We start from the raw sequence: 19336 nt of genomic DNA on the forward strand, positions 1-19336 counted from the left end.
GGTGAGGATGCAGGTTACATGGTCATACATTTCGATCTGTGCCCCTACTCTGTGTGTTAAATGCCTGAAAATCACTTGGAGTGTTAAAGTGGAGAGCAAAAGAATATGTAAACCTGTGATGCATGTTTTATGCCTCCTTTACTCATTTCAAAATTAGGCCCATAGTTTATTTGGCATCCCAGGGCATTGTGTTGATTTTCTTTTAGCTACTAATGCTAAGGTGTATGAAGTCCATTTGATATTGTGGTGCTTAATAATTCTATAATCCACAGAGAGAAGAGATCTAATAATTCAGATGGAAGTAGGAGTCTGAACCAATTAACATGCTTGAAGAAACACATGCCTTTTGCCTTGTTTGGAACAGCATCTGTTTTTATCCATATGTTCCAAACCAACTAACATGCATTTCCTTTACCATCATTACCCTCATCTTACATCTTTTTTATTATCTTTCTTGCCATTTCAGATGCTTTGGGATGTTGTTAAGCCCAGGACGTAATGTCAAGAACAGCGACATGCACTTACTAGATATGGTATGGGAGCGTCATTATGTTTGTGTATTCTTCAATTTGCCTGCCCTCTAATGTTATAGTTTTGACTTAAAACCCAGCACCCAAAATAGAGGATCTGAAAGCAGCAGGGAGCTGTGGGATGTCCAGGAGATTTTCTTTATTGTGAGTTGAGCTTTAATTCATTAAGCCAACTTCCCAACATGGCACATTAGATGGTCTCTTTTGGAACAATTTACTACAAAGGTTGTCTAGTGCTCTCCTGGAACAGGAGTGGGTTACAGCATTATGCTTGCATAGAATCCCCTAGCAGAGTTTCTTTACATATAATGGAGTATTAATCTGTATCCTCATTTTAGACACATGTTCTTTAATGTCAAACGGTGATCTATTATGTGTAGACTCCAGGAAATCTAGGGACAAGTGCTTTTTTAGAAGCTGGACAATCTGGATATTAAGGCTTACTAGCGAAACAAACTAAAGGTGCAAAATACAAGAAAATCATCTTGTCAGAATCCTAGTCAGGAAATTTGAGCATGAAGGAATGTGCATTTACCTGTATATTGCCCGGGCCATTGGGATTGCAAGAAATAGCAGATGCAGAGCTACTGAATGGTGGAGATTCTTGGGCTGTCGCTTTGTCTGTTAGCCATCTCTTACCCCAACATTACTACTTCTATTTATCAGGAGTCCATGGGAAAAAGCTTTGATGGCAGAGCATACGTAATTACTGGAGTGTGGGACCCCAATGCACAGACTTTCCAGGTTCTGAACGAGGAGACACCCAAAGGTACCTTTTGTTGTTTGGTTTTGGGTTCAAATATGCGCTGAAGTCTTTTTACTCTAACACTGTGATACAATGCTCTTTTACCTTAAATGATGAATGTTTGTTTCACATGATTTGCCAGAGTTGAGGAAGAAAAATGCATAACCAGCAAAGTAATGTCAACTGTGCCAACCTTGTTAAGTTTGGAAATGCAGTTAATTGCTTTACATTGATTCCGCGTGCTAGACCATCAATTAGTCACCCAGCAGGACCTGTGCCAGATCAATGAAAGTGCCCAGAGTAACTGTAGAAACAGGGCTGCATACAACCAAATTTTCTGTCGCAACTCTTGAGGACGATGGAAAAAGGTAAAATTGGTTGATGAAGCTGTATTTGTTGTAGACTCCTGCACCCATGTTCGTTTAATGTTATGATCGATGCCGCTTTCTTTTTCTTTTTCATAATGTTTTCATTTGATATTTGCTGCTACTAGAGTTATACATTGTATCATTTTCTGGATTAGATGTCACAATTATCAGATAAGTCATAGCCGAAAAGCCAAAGTGGACAATTCCTTAATGGATCTCTCCCATAAAAGCGGTCTCCTGCCTCAATGATCAATTGCCAACCTTCATCCTCATCGGAAAGCATTCTAATCCAGTATTGCCCCTCCCGTTCATATATATTGTGTATCTTTAATGTTCAGTGGCTACTTCCCGCAAGGCCCCTGCAGCACTTCCACTATCCCCTTTACTGACACCATCACACAGATCCTCACTTTTTTTCACAGCCCATTCTCTTCACGACTAATTCATTTCTTACAACGTGGAAGCACTGGGCTTTAGTTAGCTGGTTTATACTCCGACACATATAAACTGCCAAGTCCTGGACCTGCGTTTTCTCGCATCTCCTTCATGATCACTTGCCCGACTCCCACTCTTATTTACTGGCTGGTCATGTCATCATACCTTTTTCCAATCTGCCTTCCCACTCTGCTCGCCAGGCATCTCATTCTCTACCCTTCAGATATTCCCCCACCTTCTCCTCACCCATCTGAGTTGACTTAAAATTCTCTCTCTGCTGTCAGTTCTGGTCAAAATATCTCCTTTAAAGTACATTTTTCCCAAATGAGAAACGTCAAGCTGAATGGTTCAGTACAGAGATTCTTCTTTTCAAGCTCCAAATGGGCATCCCTTTCCATGAAAATTGTGACTATGCATTTGCCGCCTTGACACAATGACATGCTTTTCCAACCTAAACGCTTGTAACAAATCAAATCAATCTGCTAAATAAGTCTTTTTACATCACAAGGATCTGCAAAGTATTCAGTGCCTCCTAAGAATATTTTAAAGTTCACTGTGAACTCGACCAAACCTTCTAATGCTCCAATCTCCACCTCAGTGTGTGACCACGTCTCATTTTTTTTATTCATGAAGTAGCCACCATCCACTAATAGACTGCTGTGAAGATCCCTCGACTGCTTTAGATATAAAGTTCCTATCCCAGCACTTCTCCTAGTCTGCTTCGTTCACTTCCATTGCAGAATCTGCACTCCACTCCATACTCTACTAGAGCAGAAATAGACACTTTCCTATATTTGAAGACTTGACCCCCTCATCCACCTCCTCCTTTTCAATTCCTGCCGTACTACTCGCATCATCCCTTAGTTACTCCCCTACACAACATTTCATGACCCATCCGTAACTAAGAAGAACTACAGTACAATTTCCACCTGCATTTTCTCCTGAGCCTTTTACCCCAACCTGTGTTAGTGCCAGAAATCATCTTCTAAACCGAAGGCAAAGCAGGGACACTGCATTACTAGCACAGTTGACCCATAAGTAAATCATGTGAATGCCATGCCCTGATACTCGGGGGTAGAGGGGGGGGGGGTAAAAGGGCTTTTAGGAAATCACACAAGTCTGAAGACACAATCCGATCATTTATAAAGCAAGTAACCAGTCACTTGACTAATGATTGAGAAGTTCGAAATGTGGGTGGATACTCATATAAGGTTAATACAGTTAGAGTCAAGGGGCTGTCACCTCCTGTCTGTACCCTTACATCTGTAACACAATATAGACAGAAGAATTATTGTTAAAAAAGTTATTCCTAAATCTAAGTCCCTAATGATGACTATTTCGCCCTATGTGTATTCTACCTACTATGTCGTCCAACCAGCCCTAGTAATCACTGGTGTGACGCCTACAAACGAGGTGTAGAGGTACTCACCTTTTCTAAAAGGTCAAGTGCTCACTTATTGGTGGTCGGTTCATATCTTTAATCTTACTTCCTCTAATATGTGTGTCTTATTATTACTGTTCTTTCGGCCTCTAAGTCAAATAATGGTTAAAATGAGTATACATCTAATATTTCAGTCTATTTTTCTGTTAGATTATATAAAACTTGATGATTTCTAAGTCGAGCCCTTTCATCAAAGTATGGTGGGTCTCGAAGTTTGGGTCATCAACCCCAAACTTTTTTGTGATAGTGAACCGTTTTCAGCAGTTCTAATTATTGGCTGCTTTCTTCAGGACAAGTAATGCTAAAACTGCATTCCGTGTAACAGGTGTAATTTCTTTTCTGGTCTCCACTTCATGGTTGCTTGGAGGATATCTTCAGGTCTCCAATGGGCATGCTGGGTTGATTCCCAGGCCCTATTGGGTTAAAAATGGACAAATGGGGCATCATAAGTCTTTGAGTGCTACTATAGGCTTGTATTAGGTACAGGAAAAAGAAGGAAGGGAGTCCACGTGTGGCTTGGTAGTTTCTCCCTTACCTGCGTTCGCCTGTAACTCCCTATGTGTTCCTCTGTCAGCAGTATTCTTGTAGTTGCTGATCTTGTGTATCCTCTATGTTTTTTGCTTCTGTTGTGTCATCCTCTCTTGGATGGTAGATAGATTGTGCATTACTCCCATAGCCGCTACCCTTAGTGCAGTCTGTCTGTAGGGGTGACTTATAGGTAATAGGAAGCCTACATTACGTGTTGCTTGTGAGGGTACTCTTCTGTAGTCCGTGCTTTTATGTCGTAATGTTACAGGCTTCTGTGCTTGGATCCCGGGATATCCTACAAGAGAAACCCTTATGTGTCAGTTCTCCGAATTGGGGTTGGGCTATCAATGTTGTCATGGTTTATTCCAAACCATTTCCTTGTTGTTATAGTAAAATGTCCACCCACATCTATTACGCTCTGACACTCAGTTATGGTGTGAGGTGCAGTATCCTTTCATCAAAAGCACCTAGTTTGTGCATCAACTTCCCTGTTGCTGTGCTCAGATTAAGTCATATTTGTGTAACCTTTCTTCCCTTTGATCAAAGTGTAAGGACTATGTAATTATTGTGCAACGCGTCACACCAGGTCATCTTACCTCTCCGCTTGATGCTGTTCCTCGTATTCCTTCCTGTAATTCCAGTGTCGATCGGTTGTGGCCGCCATCTTGTTTTGTGGCCATATTTACATGGAACTAATGCGATCACGTGACCCGATATCTCCGTGACGCCTAAGCTCCTAAGGATTTCGTTTATTAGGAGCTGCAGAGTTCCCCAATTTCTATTATGACAAAATAGGGCGAAATCACCGCCTTTGTGCCCCGAGTAACCACTAGTTTAAAGTTGTTATGATTTGCACGGAATTGCTGCGGTCACGTGGCCCGATGGCTCTGTGATGCATAAGCCCCCTAAGATTTTACTTATTAGGTGCTGCAAAGTTCCCCAATCTCTATAATCGTAAATAAGGCGAAAATGCCGCCTTTGTGCCATTAGTCACCGCTAGTTCGAAATTGTTGTAATTTCAGTGTCTCCCAGAGGATCATGGGAGTTGTAGTATCTGCGACAGGAATGGGTTCTCACCCGGTGTTGTCTGTGAGCACCTGATATTAACTTGTTTCAAAATTCCAAATACTCTCCATGTCTCACAAGGTCAAGGAGGGGGTGGGGAGCACTAGCACCAAGAGAATTTAGTTGTTTTAAATATAGAGGCTGTAGTCGCTCCTGAGGAATCATGGGAGTTGTAGTTCCAAGCGGCGGAGCTGCGTGCTGGCCCGATTAGTTTGCGATAATTTAAATGCCAGAGAAATGTTGTATGATCAACATTCACCCCATACAACATCCAGGGGCACCCACAATGTGTCGTGGAGCTGTGTATTTTATATAGTGATGGTCAGTGCTGAGAGAGGTGAGTCCACTCAGGTGGTTGCCATGGTCGAGCCCTTTCTTAATGGGATCTAATTTAATCCATTTGACACCATGGTGGTCTGTGGAGCCCCATCCAGACTTGCTTCCTGGAATGTTGTGTTTACTGCACTGCTAATGCTTGCCAACAAATTTCCTCATTGAGGCCAACCCTGTGGCTCTGGAGTCTAAAAATCCACATCTTTTCTCTTCTCAATAGGAGAACAGCTATGTTCCCACCTCATTTTGGTACTATCACTTTTTCTAGTATTGTCAATGTCATTTTGTTTTCTGAGTGTCCCTTCATCATGTAGTGTTCTGTGGGGGCTGTGCGTCTTTTGGTCCTGATATTGGATCTGTGTTCACATATCCGTGTTTTTATAGCCCTAGTTGTCAGTCAAATGTATCTCTTGTTGCATGGACATTGGATGAGATTCACCACATTAGTAGTGTTGCAATTAGTGAAGTTCCTAGCCTATGTCGTGAGCGGTCGTATGTTTGGTGAACTGACATACCGAGCAGTTTCCACAGGGCGCGTGTCCTAATGGCCTATGTGTCTTCCAGAGAGTGGACGTCTCTGTTGTTTTCTTTGCTTCTTTGTATGTGTGTACCAAACTGTCCCTTAGATTCTTTCTTCTTTTGATGGCGAAATGGGGCGTGGGTAAATTATTATTTTCTGTGTTCGATATGTGCCAGGCCTTTTTTATTTCTTTCTTCAGGCCGTTTATCACGGGTGAGTGACTAACAACGGCTGTAATGACGTCATCACCTCTCTCTTCCCATGTTGTGCGAGTGTGACTTCCCTCGGTATGTTTCTTGCCCTCTGTCATGCTTGTCTGATGATCTTATTGGGATAGTTTCTTTCCTTCAGGTTAGCTGTTAGTCTTTCCGCCTGTTTATCATATTTGGTTCTGGTTGTGCAGTTTCTTCTGAACCGAAGGAACTGTCCAAAGGGGAGGTTCTCTTTAAGAGACCTTTGATGGAAGCTGGTGTATTCTAGGAGAGAGTTTCTGTCTGTTGCCTTTTGGAACACCGTTGTTTCAAAGGTGTGCCCTGTCTTGGTCATTTTTAAGTCCAGGAAGGTGGCTTCAGTTTTACTTGCCTCATGGGAGAAACTCAGGAATGGATTGAGTTTGTTCACCCATCGGATGAAGTTTCCTAATGTTACTTCATCTCCCTCAAAGAGCATTAGGATGTCGTCCATGTATCGACGCCAACTCAAGATGTTTTTTGAGTATGGGTTGATCTCAGGATAGATATATTTCCCCTCAAAGTCGGCGACATATAAGTTCGCCAACATTGGGGCGAATGTCGCGCGCATTGCTGTTCCGGCAATTTGTTCATACTAGCTCTCCTCTTTCAGAAAGTAATTCTTCGTTAGTGCGTTCTCCGCCTGTTGCATAATGATGGAGATGGACATGTCTAGGGATCCTGTTTTTGCCTGCAGAACTTTTTCTATGACTTTTAGGGTCTCTCTTTGTGGAATCCTAGAATACAAGGATTCTATGTCCATGGTTACAGTAAAGATGTCTGAATTGTCTAGGGTCAGCTGCTCCAAGTATACTAGAACCGCCGTGGTATCTTTAGTATAAGATCGCATTTTGCAGACCTCGTTTTGCAGAAAGAAGTCTGTAAATTGTGATAAAGGTTCAAGTATAGAACGAATACCCGACACTATTGGTCATCCTGGTGGTGGTGAAGTCCCTTTATGAATTTTAGGGTGTGTATAGAAAGCAGGACATCTCGGATGTTGTGGACTTAGGAAGGCTGCTTCTTTTGCACTGATGTGGCTTCTGCTTCTGCTCCTTATATAATTGGATTAATCATGTTTCTCAGTCTTTCTGTGGGGTCGCTTCCAAGTTGTTGATATGTGGTATGATCCTTAATCAAAGTATTTACCATCCCATCATAGTCTTTTTTATTCATAATGACAATTGCTCCCCCTTTGTCGGCGGGTTTGATTATTATTTTGTCATTATTCTGTAGTTAGTTCAAGGCTGTTGTTTCCGTCCTAGACATGTTGTTGACATGCTTTTTTCTCCTTCTCAATTTGTTCTAGTTTTTTCAAGAGTATTTTTTCAAAGGTCTGCGACTCCATGGTTATTGCATGTGGTAGCAGGTAGTATGTAGATTTATTATGTAGTTGTGTCACATCCCGTGTTCCTTCATACGTATTCTTAGAGAAATGTTGCTTCAGACACATTTTTCTCATAAGTTGAGTTATCTCAATTCTGGTCTGGAAAGGGTTGTGTACTGATGTAGGTACAAATGATAGCCCTTTCTGAAGTACCCTTAGATGTGCTTTTGATAGGGCAGACTCCGAGAGATTCACAACCAAAGATTCTGTTCCAATTTTCTCAAGGCTATCTCTTATTCTTGAGGGATGTTCTGTTCATACCACCCTCTCCCTCGATTCCTGGTGACTCTTGGTGACTGTTCCTGCCACCATCCATGCAAATCATAACAACTTTAAACTAGTGGTTACTCATGGCACAAAGGCAGTGGTTTCGCCCGATTTTGTCATAATAGAAATTAGGGAACTCCGCAGCTCCTAATAAACAAAATCCTTAGGAGCTTAGGCGTCACGGAGATATCGGGTCACGTGATCGCATTAGTTCCATGTAAATACGGCCACAAAACAAGATGGCGGCCGTGACCGATTGCCACTGGAATTACAGGAAGGAATATGAGGAATGGCATCAAGCGGAGAGGTAAGACGACCTGGCGTGACGCCTTGCACAATAGTTACATAGTCCTTATACTGTGATCATAGGGACGAAAGGTTACACAAATGTGACTTAATCTGAGCTCAGCAGCAGGGAAGTTGATGCACAATTCCAGGTGCTTTTGATGAAAGAATACTGCACCTCACACCATAACTGAGTGTGAGAGTGTAATAGAAGTGGGTGGACATTTTACTATAACAACAATGGAATGGTTTGGAATAAACCATGACAACATTGATAGCCCAAGCCCAATTCGGAGAACGGACACATAAGGGTTTCTCTTGTAGAATATCCCGGGATCCAAGCACAGAAGCCTGGAACATTACGACATAGAAGCACGAACTACAAAAGAGTACCCTCACAAGCAACAGGTAATGTAGGCTTCCTATTACCTATTAGTCACCCCTAAAGACAAACTGCACTAAGGGTAGGGACTAAGATAGTAATGCACAATCTATCTACCCCTAGATACCATCCAAGAGAGGAAGACCCAACAGCAGCAAAAAACATAGAGGATACACAAGATCAGCAACTACAAGAATACTGCTGACAGAGGAACACATAGGGAGTTACAGGCGAACACAGGTAAGGGAGAAACTACCAAGCCACACGTTGTCACACCATGCCTCCCTTACCCCTTTTTTCTGTACCTAATACAAGCCTTTAGTAGCACTCAAAGACTTATGATGCCCCATTTGTCCCTATAGGGCCCGGGAATCAACCCAGCATGCCCGTTGGAGACCTGAAGATCTCCTCCAAGCACCCATGAAGTGGAGACCAGAAAAGAAATTACACTTGTTACACAGAATTGTTACGCTCACCTGGTCTCCGCGGGGGCGTTGGGGCACGGTTGGAGCCCTCCCTTGACTTGACTCCTCGGAATCACCTTCCCCTCCAGATAGTGGTTGGACCTGCGGCTCGGGAGATGGGTGTTGCCCCTGAGTGAAGAGGAGAGGCAATGAAAATGGAGTGGGGATATCGTGTCCCCCAACCCTTTTGTGCCAAAATCCGGTGTTCAAGCGCTTTCCCCATATAAGTTCACCTATAGTTTTGTAATGTTGACCTATCCCTCCTGCTTATCCTAGTAGGGGCGTGTAGAACGGACCGAGTTGCTTCACTGGTCCGTGGGAGTGTTGAACCAGACCAACTGCGACCAATCCACTTAGGAGGTAAGTCTTTTGTTATGACTATTGCTCGATTAGACTGTCTGTATTTCGTCTAATAATAATTCTTGCAATGTCTCATTCCATTTCCATAGGTACAGAGAAGTAAATCGCGACCGAAGAGAGTCCGGAAGACTTTAGAGGCTGATGCAGTTTCAACAGCAACAGGTGAGTTGGTCTTTATAACAAACTCTAGTCTCTTGTATGATGCGGCTGTGCGTTCGATATGTATGAGTTCTAACCTGTTGTGTTCTTATTTCCTCGTCGGTGCAGGCCGACTATGAAGAATGGCGTCCGGATTCTCGATGAAGATTTGCGGTTGAAGGATGAAGAATCCGACTCTGACCGTGATGGAATGCCGGTGCGAAAGAAGACTTCGGCTTCGCCTGGGATGCAATGCAGGTAAAAGGAAGAGTCCAGTGGCGGCCGCGATGAGTAGCAGGTGAGAAGCGGTCTCAGCGATGTAGCGGCTGGCAGCAGGTAAGATGCGCGCTCAGCGATGTAGTGGCTGGCAGCAGGTAAGATGCGCCCCCAGCGATGTAGCAGCTGGCAGCAGGTAAGATGCGCCCCCAGCGATGTAGCGGCTGGCAGCAGGTAAGGAGCGCGCTCAGCGATGTAGTGGCTGGCAACAGGTAAGGAGCGCGCTCAGCGATGTAGCGGCTGGCAGAAGGTAAGGAGCGCCCTCAGCGATGGAGTAGTTGGGGTGAATGGAGCGCACGGCGATGTAGCGGTAGACTGCAGGTAAGGAACGCTCTCAGGAATATCTTCAGGATGGGGCTGCAGGAATCCAGTGATGCACAGGTAAGCACAGTGGAGAGAGTTACGCTGCTGAAAGCAGAATGACGCAAAGCGAAGGCACGTGGATGGGCTGGACTTATTTAGGCTGGCTCAGGCCCCTCCCTTTAGCCCTGCCTACTAACTCCACCTTGCCCTTCTTTGGGACTGTGGCACGTGCCTTCCAGTTCTGTTTTATGGCCACGCCCGGCCCAGCTGCACACGCCCTTGGCATAGAGTGTGCAGAGCACACTTTTACATGAGCCTGGCGCCAGAGGCGCCAGGACTGGGTCCAATGGGACCCTGGGGATGAGGAAGGACTGGCCCCTTGACTAGTGGCCATGACAAGAATGCAGTTTCAGCATTACTTGTCCTGAAGAAAGCAGACAATAATTAGAACTGCTGAAACCGGTTGACTATCACAAAAAAGGTTTGGGGTTGATGACCCAAACTTCGAGACCCACCATACTTTGATGAAAGGGGTAGACTTAGAAATCATCAAGTTTTATATAATCTAATAGAAAAATAGACTGAAATATTAGATGTATATTCATTTTAACCATTATTCGACCTAGAGGCCAAAAGAACAGTAATAATAAGACACACATATTGGAGGCGGTAAAATTAAAGATATGAACCGACCACCAATAAGTGCGTACTTGACCTTTTAGACTTAGGAAAGTAGTGAGTGAGGAAAAGGTGAGTACCTCTACACCTCGTTTGTAGGCTTCACACCAGCGATTACCAAGGCTGGTTGGATGACGTAGTAGGTAGAATCCACATAGGGCGAAATAGTCATCAATAGGGACTTAGATTTAGGAATAGCTTTTTTAACAATAATTCTGTTACGGATACTCATGTTAGTAATAACACAATAACAAAGGGATACCATTTTTAGAAGTGTTTTGTACATTTTAGAATTGGTCGGTACACATTAGCATAGTGCCACAGACTTTGGACTCGATATAACTAGTGAGGTAGCCCTAACCAATGTTTTCTGGTTGCACTTAGGAAGGGGGCGTTATTCACTGTTAATCTTTTCATTTGTATTGAACACAACCATGATAGTAAAAATTAGACTTTACATTTGGGTTACAGGTAATCCACACATTAAGGATCAGTGTTCCTCAGCATTGACCTGTGAGAAACCTGAGGCTATCCTCACTCCTACCTTCCATGGATCCTCTTCTCAGGTGGCCAGGGAAAGGCCATTGCTTTTGTATCCTGACCCAGGGGGTGGAGAAGCGAGGGAGGATCACCCTCACCTGGGTGGAGGGAACGTGGGAATTGGGAGTCGGGCACCCTTAGGCGAGACATGGTATCCCACTTTCCCTATTGAAGACCAATATAACCCTCCCACAGCCTTTATAGGGTATTGTACAACATCTCCCCTTGTTTTCCCACACTTTACCTATGATAGAACTGGGACAATGAAAAGGTGACTAAGAGTAACAGACACTAGTAAATCCTTTCAGCACTCTAGTTCTGGGACGAGGAAGATGCCTGCTAAGTACTATGAAGGTCAGGGAAGTCCAATTGGGACCTTACACCTACAACCTGTCAACTGGTTGCAGGTGTATAAAAGGAGATCAAAGGAGCAACAAAGCGAGCAACGGGATCCATGTGTGGCACAGACCAGCATGGGACCCTTTCCGTGAGGAAGCAGCCGTGTTGGGACCTGAGAGAAAGCCAGGATGCCGACAAGAAGTCCCAGCAGACGTATGGAGCTCAGAGCGAGGTGGGCGTTAGTCTGTCACAGGTGTAGGAGTCTCATGGTCAGGAGAAAGCAGCCAGAGCTGTTGGAAATGGAAGAAGGAAGAAAGAAGAAAGGACGCCGTCAGCGTCCGGGGCAGAGGAGCAGAGCTGCAGGCATGTGCTGGAAGGCAACCGGAGTGCAAGCGGGACTTGCAGAGACCAGCCCGCCAAACTGCAAAGTGAAGAAGAAGCAGCGGAGCCACCGCAAAGGAGCGAAGAGGACAGGTGAGTGCAGGGGAATGACACTCGAAGCTGGGGGGCTCCTAAGGGCTACGTGTGAGTAGCAAATTGCCGTATGAGGCAAAACTGATTACCGAACTTAGGCAGAAGTGATGTTAAGCATAATGAATACTGAACTGAATGAAACTTGAAGCAAAGTTAAATTAAGCATATTTAATACTGAACTGAATGAAAACTTGTAACAAAGCTAAAATCACACACATTCAATACCGAGTTGAGTGAAACTTTGTGGGCAAAGCGGTGAGCTGATGAAAGTCAAAATGGAAAGTGTCTTTCTGAAAAGCTACGGAAAAGAGCGCAAGTGTGAAAGAGTGTGACAGAAAGATGGAAAACGAGTAAGACCACCACAAAGTTAACTATATGAATGGATACAGTGTGGCAAGGCCAAAGATTGGCATAAGGCATGCAACACATTATGGCTTAGTTTATTATTTAGTTTAGTTTATTATTTGATAATGTACTCCAAACCCTGGGGTAACCGGGCAAAGCCAAGAGGCTTCTCAAGAGGCTGCTCAGGAGAAGCCAGGAGAGTGAGGATGCACATATAGCCAGCAGGCTGACAAAGAGAAGCTAAGTGAATGTGAATTGAGATGCAGGACAAATGCAGAAGAACCTGCGTGGGCTGAAGAGCCTAGTATTCCTCATTGCGCGGCCTGTGATGGGTGGACCGTGTGGTCTGGCTACTGCGCCTAGACCAGTGAGCTCTAAATTGTGAAAACCAAAGACCTTGTGAAACACATCATGAAGGAGAACTGTAAGTGAACTGTTGATGAAATCCAGAAGCAGGGTCAATTTGACCTGGAATTATGTTGAAATTTGAAACCCAGAAAGAAGTACAAATTGCTACGTTTAAGTCTTGGGGAAGGGAACCCTGAGACTTGATGAACTGTCGATGTCTTGAGGAACTGTTTTGCCATGAACTTGGGAAGAGAACCCCGAAGATTGTGTAGAGCTGTATTGCATGGAATTTGAGAATGGTAATGGACTTTTGTGGAACATTCTTGAAATTGGGGCAAGAGTAGCTGAAGAGGAAGCAACAGAGCTGAAAGAAACTTTGTTTAGCTTTAGTTGTGCGGACAAGGCTAGGCTTTGGACAGAAACAGATTTGTAAGTTGAACTCTTTGACTCAGACTTTCCATAGTTTCTTTCAGGTAGGGAAATCCCACCTTAGCATAGAACAAGTTAGGCCTTCTACCATCCTGACATTTGAGCTAATACATTATTTCTGTTTCAACTTTGAATCTGTTTTCTGTGTCTTGCTTCGTGATTCCTTCATAGATGCCACTATATAATAAATCCTAAGTATTTTTCTAAATTTACCAGTAATAATGAAACTAAGAAAGTAGAAGGAATTCTCCTGGAAACGGGGACAAGAGAAATGTCATCATTGGAAGCACCACTGAACTGGAACGAACGCTCTCAGGGATGATTTATAACTCCACAATAAGACAAGGACTAAACACAGGGGAAAACAAAGAGGGAAGAAGGGACAGGGAGAAAGCTCCTATGGGGAACGGGTGTAATGGGTATTAAATTCAACCCACATAGATTCATACTTGTTAAGTTGGTTTTTGCACAGGCTCTCTTATGAGAGCTGTACAACCACTAACCTTAAGGTAGGGCATAGCACAGAACCCAGAAGCGAAATGGCAGAGCAGTCAGGCTTAACTAGGATACAGTTAGTCAGCACACTGAATGGTGCACTGACTCACAATTGCAAACAAGAGTATTTGACTGGCCTTCTTACTCCTTTCATACACTGTTTCTGCCTGAAGGGAAAGCATGGCGAACAAACATGTCCCTTTGCGGCTGGAACGAAAAGGTGTGATCGACACTGGAGGGGAGAGCGAGTTGCCTGCGGACGGCAGAGGTGGGGAGTCCCTCCCCCTGGGAGGTGCGTGCCACGGAGACAGGCCAACACCTGTCATGGTATTCAAAGAAGCGGACAGGCCTGTGGAATGCAGAGAAGCCAACCGAGGAAGAAGCCAAGGACACCCATAGGGTCTAAACCAGAGATAAAGATGATGGGCCAAAGCAGGAAAACCACCAAACCCTGATGGGACCAAGAGAGAAAGATCCTGATGTTGAATGCAGCTCAGACCATAGAAACCGCTGGGGTGCCAAGGACGCCAATCCCAAAACCGCTGTCTGCCTGAGGACCACCACGAAACACAAGGTATGTGGTGGTTCTGAGAGACGTTCGGGAAAGCTAGCCATAGCCCTAGGTGGGCTACCAGAAATCATACCCCAAGACAGGGTGCCAGACAACATACACCAAGGCGGGTGGAATGAGTATACCCCAACACCACAATACGGGACGAAATAAGCTATAGCCCAATGCAGATTACCAGAAAGTATATCCCAAAGATGGGTGAGAAGCAGTATATGCCAAGAAGTGGCGAGATAAGCCATAGCCCACAGTGGGCTACCAGAAAACCATACCCCAAGGCGGGCTGCCAGAGAACATACCCCACGGTGGGGCGAGAAGGCGTATACCCCAAGGCTGGGTGAGATAAGCCATAGTGCAAGATATGCTACCAGAAACCATACCCCAAGGTAGGCTCAAAAAGAGTATACCTCAAGGTGCGCCGAGAGAATCTTAGCCCAAAATGGGTTACCAGAAACCAGGCCCTAAGACATTTTACCAGATACCTGACCCCAGGTAGTGGCAAGAACAATGACACTCCAGGCCGGGGAAAAAAAATAAAACCCAGAGCAGGTTACGAGAAACCAAATAACATTAGTGGGTGAGAGCGACCCAACCCCAAGACGGAATTCAAGAAGTCAAAAGCCACTCTTGTCTGAGAAACCTGATAACCCAGAATATAGTATCCCACAACAAGACTCCTTGCTGGACTTCCCTGGGAAATTGCTTGGCACTGAGTAGTGATTGGTACAACAATCCAGGTTAGTTCATCAACTGGAGACTCACCCAAACTTTCTGATAAACTGTAACACGGAAGAGACTAATCAGACACTGATACGATGATGCAACCCGAAAAGGAATAGAAGGAAACAAGAGACTTGCATTAGCGACTGGAACTTTCAAAAGGGCCTAAACACTGCGCTGCCTGTGACTAGGAAATATCACGAGGGGGAGGTCAGAATTCAGCCACCATTAATTGGTTAGGGAAGGAACTTTCTTGTATTTGTTAAACTTCCCTTATATTTAAAGAGGTTGTGAGCCAGTCTGCAGCAGTCGTCCAGTCATCCAGTCATTCCACATCGTTGTGTGGAGGTGGTGCCTATATTTACCCCAACACACCGGTGAGCTGAGCTGGTGAGCCGAGGTTGTGAGCCAGTCTGCAGCAGTCCGCTGCAGACGCAGAGCCAGAGCCGTATGGATCCCGACGTGCGACCGTCAAAATCAACAGCAAAGGCTCTAGAGCGCAAAGAGAAGGATAAGTTGGACAAGGGATCCATTCTACTATCCCCGTCTGCAGATATGAGCGAGCATAAGGACCTGAAAAGCATGGGCCAGACAACGGAAAGGGAGAACAAAGTGAAACAAGCTCAAAACCACGTGGTCGGAGATGATAGAACAACCGTAACTGAGCTTTTGAGTGCGGCGTCATCGGCTGAGGTGGGTCAGGAGGTCCAAGAAACCCATCCTGGGCACCTGGGCTGGTACCAGGCGAGAATGAGCCCTACGGTCCTGGAAGCCTCCAGTCGTAGCAGTGTCAAAGTCCACGGGGGGAGCTTCAGCGAAGAGACGAGGAACCCGTCTTCATCCGCCGCTGGTTGTACTCCACCGTCCGCCGGTGAGGCGAGTGGAGCCCGAGTGAGAGCGGCCAGAGGACGGCTCATGCCAGGCGCCAAGTGGAGTCCTAGCGGTGGGGAAGAGCGAAGTGGAGGAGTGGAACCTGATGAAGATCAGGAGGAGTCAGAAGGCGGCGAAGCAGCACTCCTTCAAACACGCACAGGAGAGGCCGACTCCAATACGACAGAAGCAGAGAACGGCCCTGACACTCTGGGGCGACGCGCTGAGGGAGCTGAAAATTCAGCTAAAACGCTTGGAAATGCCGAAACCCGAGAGATCGAGACTCACCTAAAAAACAAAGAGAACGGTCCCAAGAAAGGGCCGCTCAATGTATTCGAAAAAGACGAAAATACACAAAACAAAATAAAAATAATGGCAATGATCCACAGTGACAGTAGAGAGCAACACGAAAAGTCGCCTGGGCGGGTGATGCCCAAAACAAATGGGAAAACGTTGCTTAACAACAGCAAGAACATTATAGAGATTTCCGGAAATGAGATGGACACGGAAAGGGAAAAGGAGGGCGAATCTGAAGAGGTGGATACTGACCCAGAAAGTATAACGGAAGATGAGCCGAAGACTCCAATAAGGAGACTGACGGGGAACTACTAACGACGACGTCCAGAGGAAGGAAAAAAAACAGAAACAAAACAATAATTGAGGCCAAACCAACAAAATCAGGGGCGAAGAATTCCTCAAGAACGAGATTAACAAACAAACTCCCGTTGATGGAGCAGAAGGGGAAAAAAGCTAATATCAAAAGAAAATGGGGGTTTAAAGGTGTCCAAAAGGCGAGGTCACGCCTCAAAAGGCTTGACAAACCCTCTCTTATCATGCTCGTTAAAAGCGTTCTTTTCACAACAATACAAAAGAAAGATAAACACGGAGACAGAAGTATCAGATGCGGAGATGCTAGAAGTGGCTCAAGAAACGCTGCCAGTGTCTAAACAGAGGAAAACGGATATGGTCGGTGTATGAAAAGCCACACCAGCTGGTGAAGAGGCCAGACCTCAAGAAAGCCAAGACAACCGTAACCAGGAAGGTGGTAGAACTCAAAAAGACCCGAAGGGGGTAGAGAAGCTATCTACCAACCAATCGGAGACAAGGAGCGACCCCCGAGCCAAAGCGTACAACAAGCAGATTCAACGACTAAAGAAAGGGGCGCAACACAAACCGGCCGAAACAGAGGAAAAAATTGAGGGGCAAACGCTGGAGACAGCACAGGCAGAGCAAACTACGCTAGAGGCGCAACGGAGGGACCATATCCAGGTCGAAAGAGAGCAGCGCTATAAAAACGAAATACTTATCTCCTACCGTTGACATCGAACCCTTGGATGATGCAAGAAGATGATCTGTGGAACAGATTAATCTTGGGAGAAACGACGAGATGGACAGTGGCCATGGTAAAATTAATAGAACTAGCATTCCACCAGATCAACCAGGTATCGAGGTCGTCTAGTCCACTGTCGAACCAAAACTTTGCTAACGGACAAAAGTGAGGAGGGAATTTCGGGAAAATTCTTTGTATGACTAACTAGATAGACTCTACAGTGAACGGGCCGACAAGATGTAACAAAGTGCAGTTGAACGTTTGATAAAATTCAGGATTCCCTGAATAAAATGCAATTAACAAAATAAATAAATAAAAAACGTGTTAGGGACCAAATCCAGAAAACCTATTCTAGAGTGGATGTCAGACATAGTATGCTTTGTAGACCATCCTGACAAGCCCTCCTTGGACTTCATTTTTCTAGGGTATGGTTCTGCAAATCCAGCACAGAGCAGGGTTCAAAAACTTGAAACTGTGTCCCGATTACGACTTAACACAAAGTACTTAAGTAAACAAAACCCACAGTAAAAATACACCCAGTGTATTATACAAAAACAGTAAATGCAATAATGACTGGTGATAGGCACACTAGATATACACATAAGGGGAGGGAAGAGAATACAATCGGACATTAAAACACAAAGGGCCTCATTACGAGGAACGCAGTAAAAACAGGGACATTACTGGCATGGAGGAACTAGCGGGTCCATGCTCGTATGATGCCGCTAATAGCGGGTAATTACGAGTGTGCGAGCACGCGCAAACCCCCATGCCGGAAATGGCTGGACCGCCATGGCGCTAAAGGCCCTCCAACCCCCCCAATAGCACCATCACAGGACCCGCCAATACCGCCTCTGCCTAGGAGGCACCCCTTAATACCGACCTGGTAATAACATCATGCTAATACTGGGCTTGTAATACCGAACCCGGAAGTAACGTCATCGGGTCGGAAAAGGAAATGCGCCGGCGGCCATCTTTAAAAAGACAGTCTATTGCAATCCCCACATACCACCCCTGCTACAGAGGAGAGACCAGGGCCTATCTATTGAAAATGTCCAAGGCTACCAGAAAATCGAACCCCCGTCTGCGCAAAAAGCGTTTTTCAGATGAAGAACTGACCATCTGATGGACACCCTAGCTGCCCATGCTGAGGAGATCAACCAGCAAAACCCGAAAAGGGAGGTGCAGCAACGCAAAATGGAGATCTGTGAGGAGGTAGCCCGCAAGGTCTCAGCAGTTGGCACCACCCCACAGACAGTCAAGGACTGTAAAAATAGGTGGGATGACCTCCGCCTCAGGGTACGGAACATCCTGGCCAGCAATAGGAGGGAGGCCATGGCCACAGGCGGGGGTCCCCACTCACCCACAAAACTTACATGCTGGGAGGAGACTTGCAGTAGCTTCATACAGATGGAGTCCATCGAGGGATTTGGGGAGATTGAGACGGGTGCCGCAAATTCTGCAGATGGAGGTGAGTGACCCTGCAGATCCCTGTAGGGGAAACCATGACGTAGCACAAGTGAAGTGGAAGAGAGTCTAGGCAAGGCAATGCATGTCCCAACACACACATTAACATATCCTTGTCCAGATGGAGGCCCAAACCCTGCCACACTGAAATGCATGCTGAGTGCCAATCCCATTACCAACACACAGCCAACAGACACCATGCCACCGGCCTTGCAACATCCCTGCACTGAGACGTTACGGCACATGCCAAAATGGCCCCTTCATACTACCGTTGTGTGACACACCTGTAAGATATGAATGCATGAATAATGAAATTCTCCACAGCACCATATGATGCATCTTGCATGTAATCTCTTCTACCCCCTCCCCCCCAGGCACCGATGGAGAGGATGCCAGTGAAGAGACAGCCACAAGGGCATCCACGTCCCGGCACAAGACCACTCACACAGGCAAGGCCATCTCCGGGGCAGCCTCGCAGGCCACACCGAAGGCCAGGGAGAGTGGCCAGGCCATGGCCGCACATGAGGGCCCCACATCACCGCCTGAAACCGGGAGCACACAGCTGGTAATACCAGTGGAAGGCGAGGCCAGTGCCCCACTGAGCAACATAGAAAGTGCAGTGGAAGAGTATGTGGATGAGGATGGACTCACCCATGTGGCATGTCCACACTCCCCA

The 19336-nt window shown here is 45.6% G+C and overlaps 1 protein-coding gene across 1 annotated transcript in view; it reads left to right on the forward strand.

Annotated features, from left to right (window-relative positions):
- The window catches only part of RABGAP1L (RAB GTPase activating protein 1 like), a 3056406-nt gene that overhangs the window by 919529 nt on the left and 2117541 nt on the right, over nt 1-19336 (forward strand). Inside the window, exons 10-11 of the mRNA XM_069641102.1 lie at nt 467-533; nt 1197-1299. Coding sequence (XP_069497203.1) covers nt 467-533; nt 1197-1299 — 170 coding nt within the window. The remainder of the gene's footprint in view (nt 1-466; nt 534-1196; nt 1300-19336) is intronic.

Source organism: Ambystoma mexicanum, chromosome 1q (genome assembly GCF_040938575.1).
Source record: "Ambystoma mexicanum isolate Mex_15411 chromosome 1q, UKY_AmexF1_1, whole genome shotgun sequence".
NCBI classification, from domain to species: Eukaryota; Metazoa; Chordata; class Amphibia; order Caudata; family Ambystomatidae; genus Ambystoma; species Ambystoma mexicanum.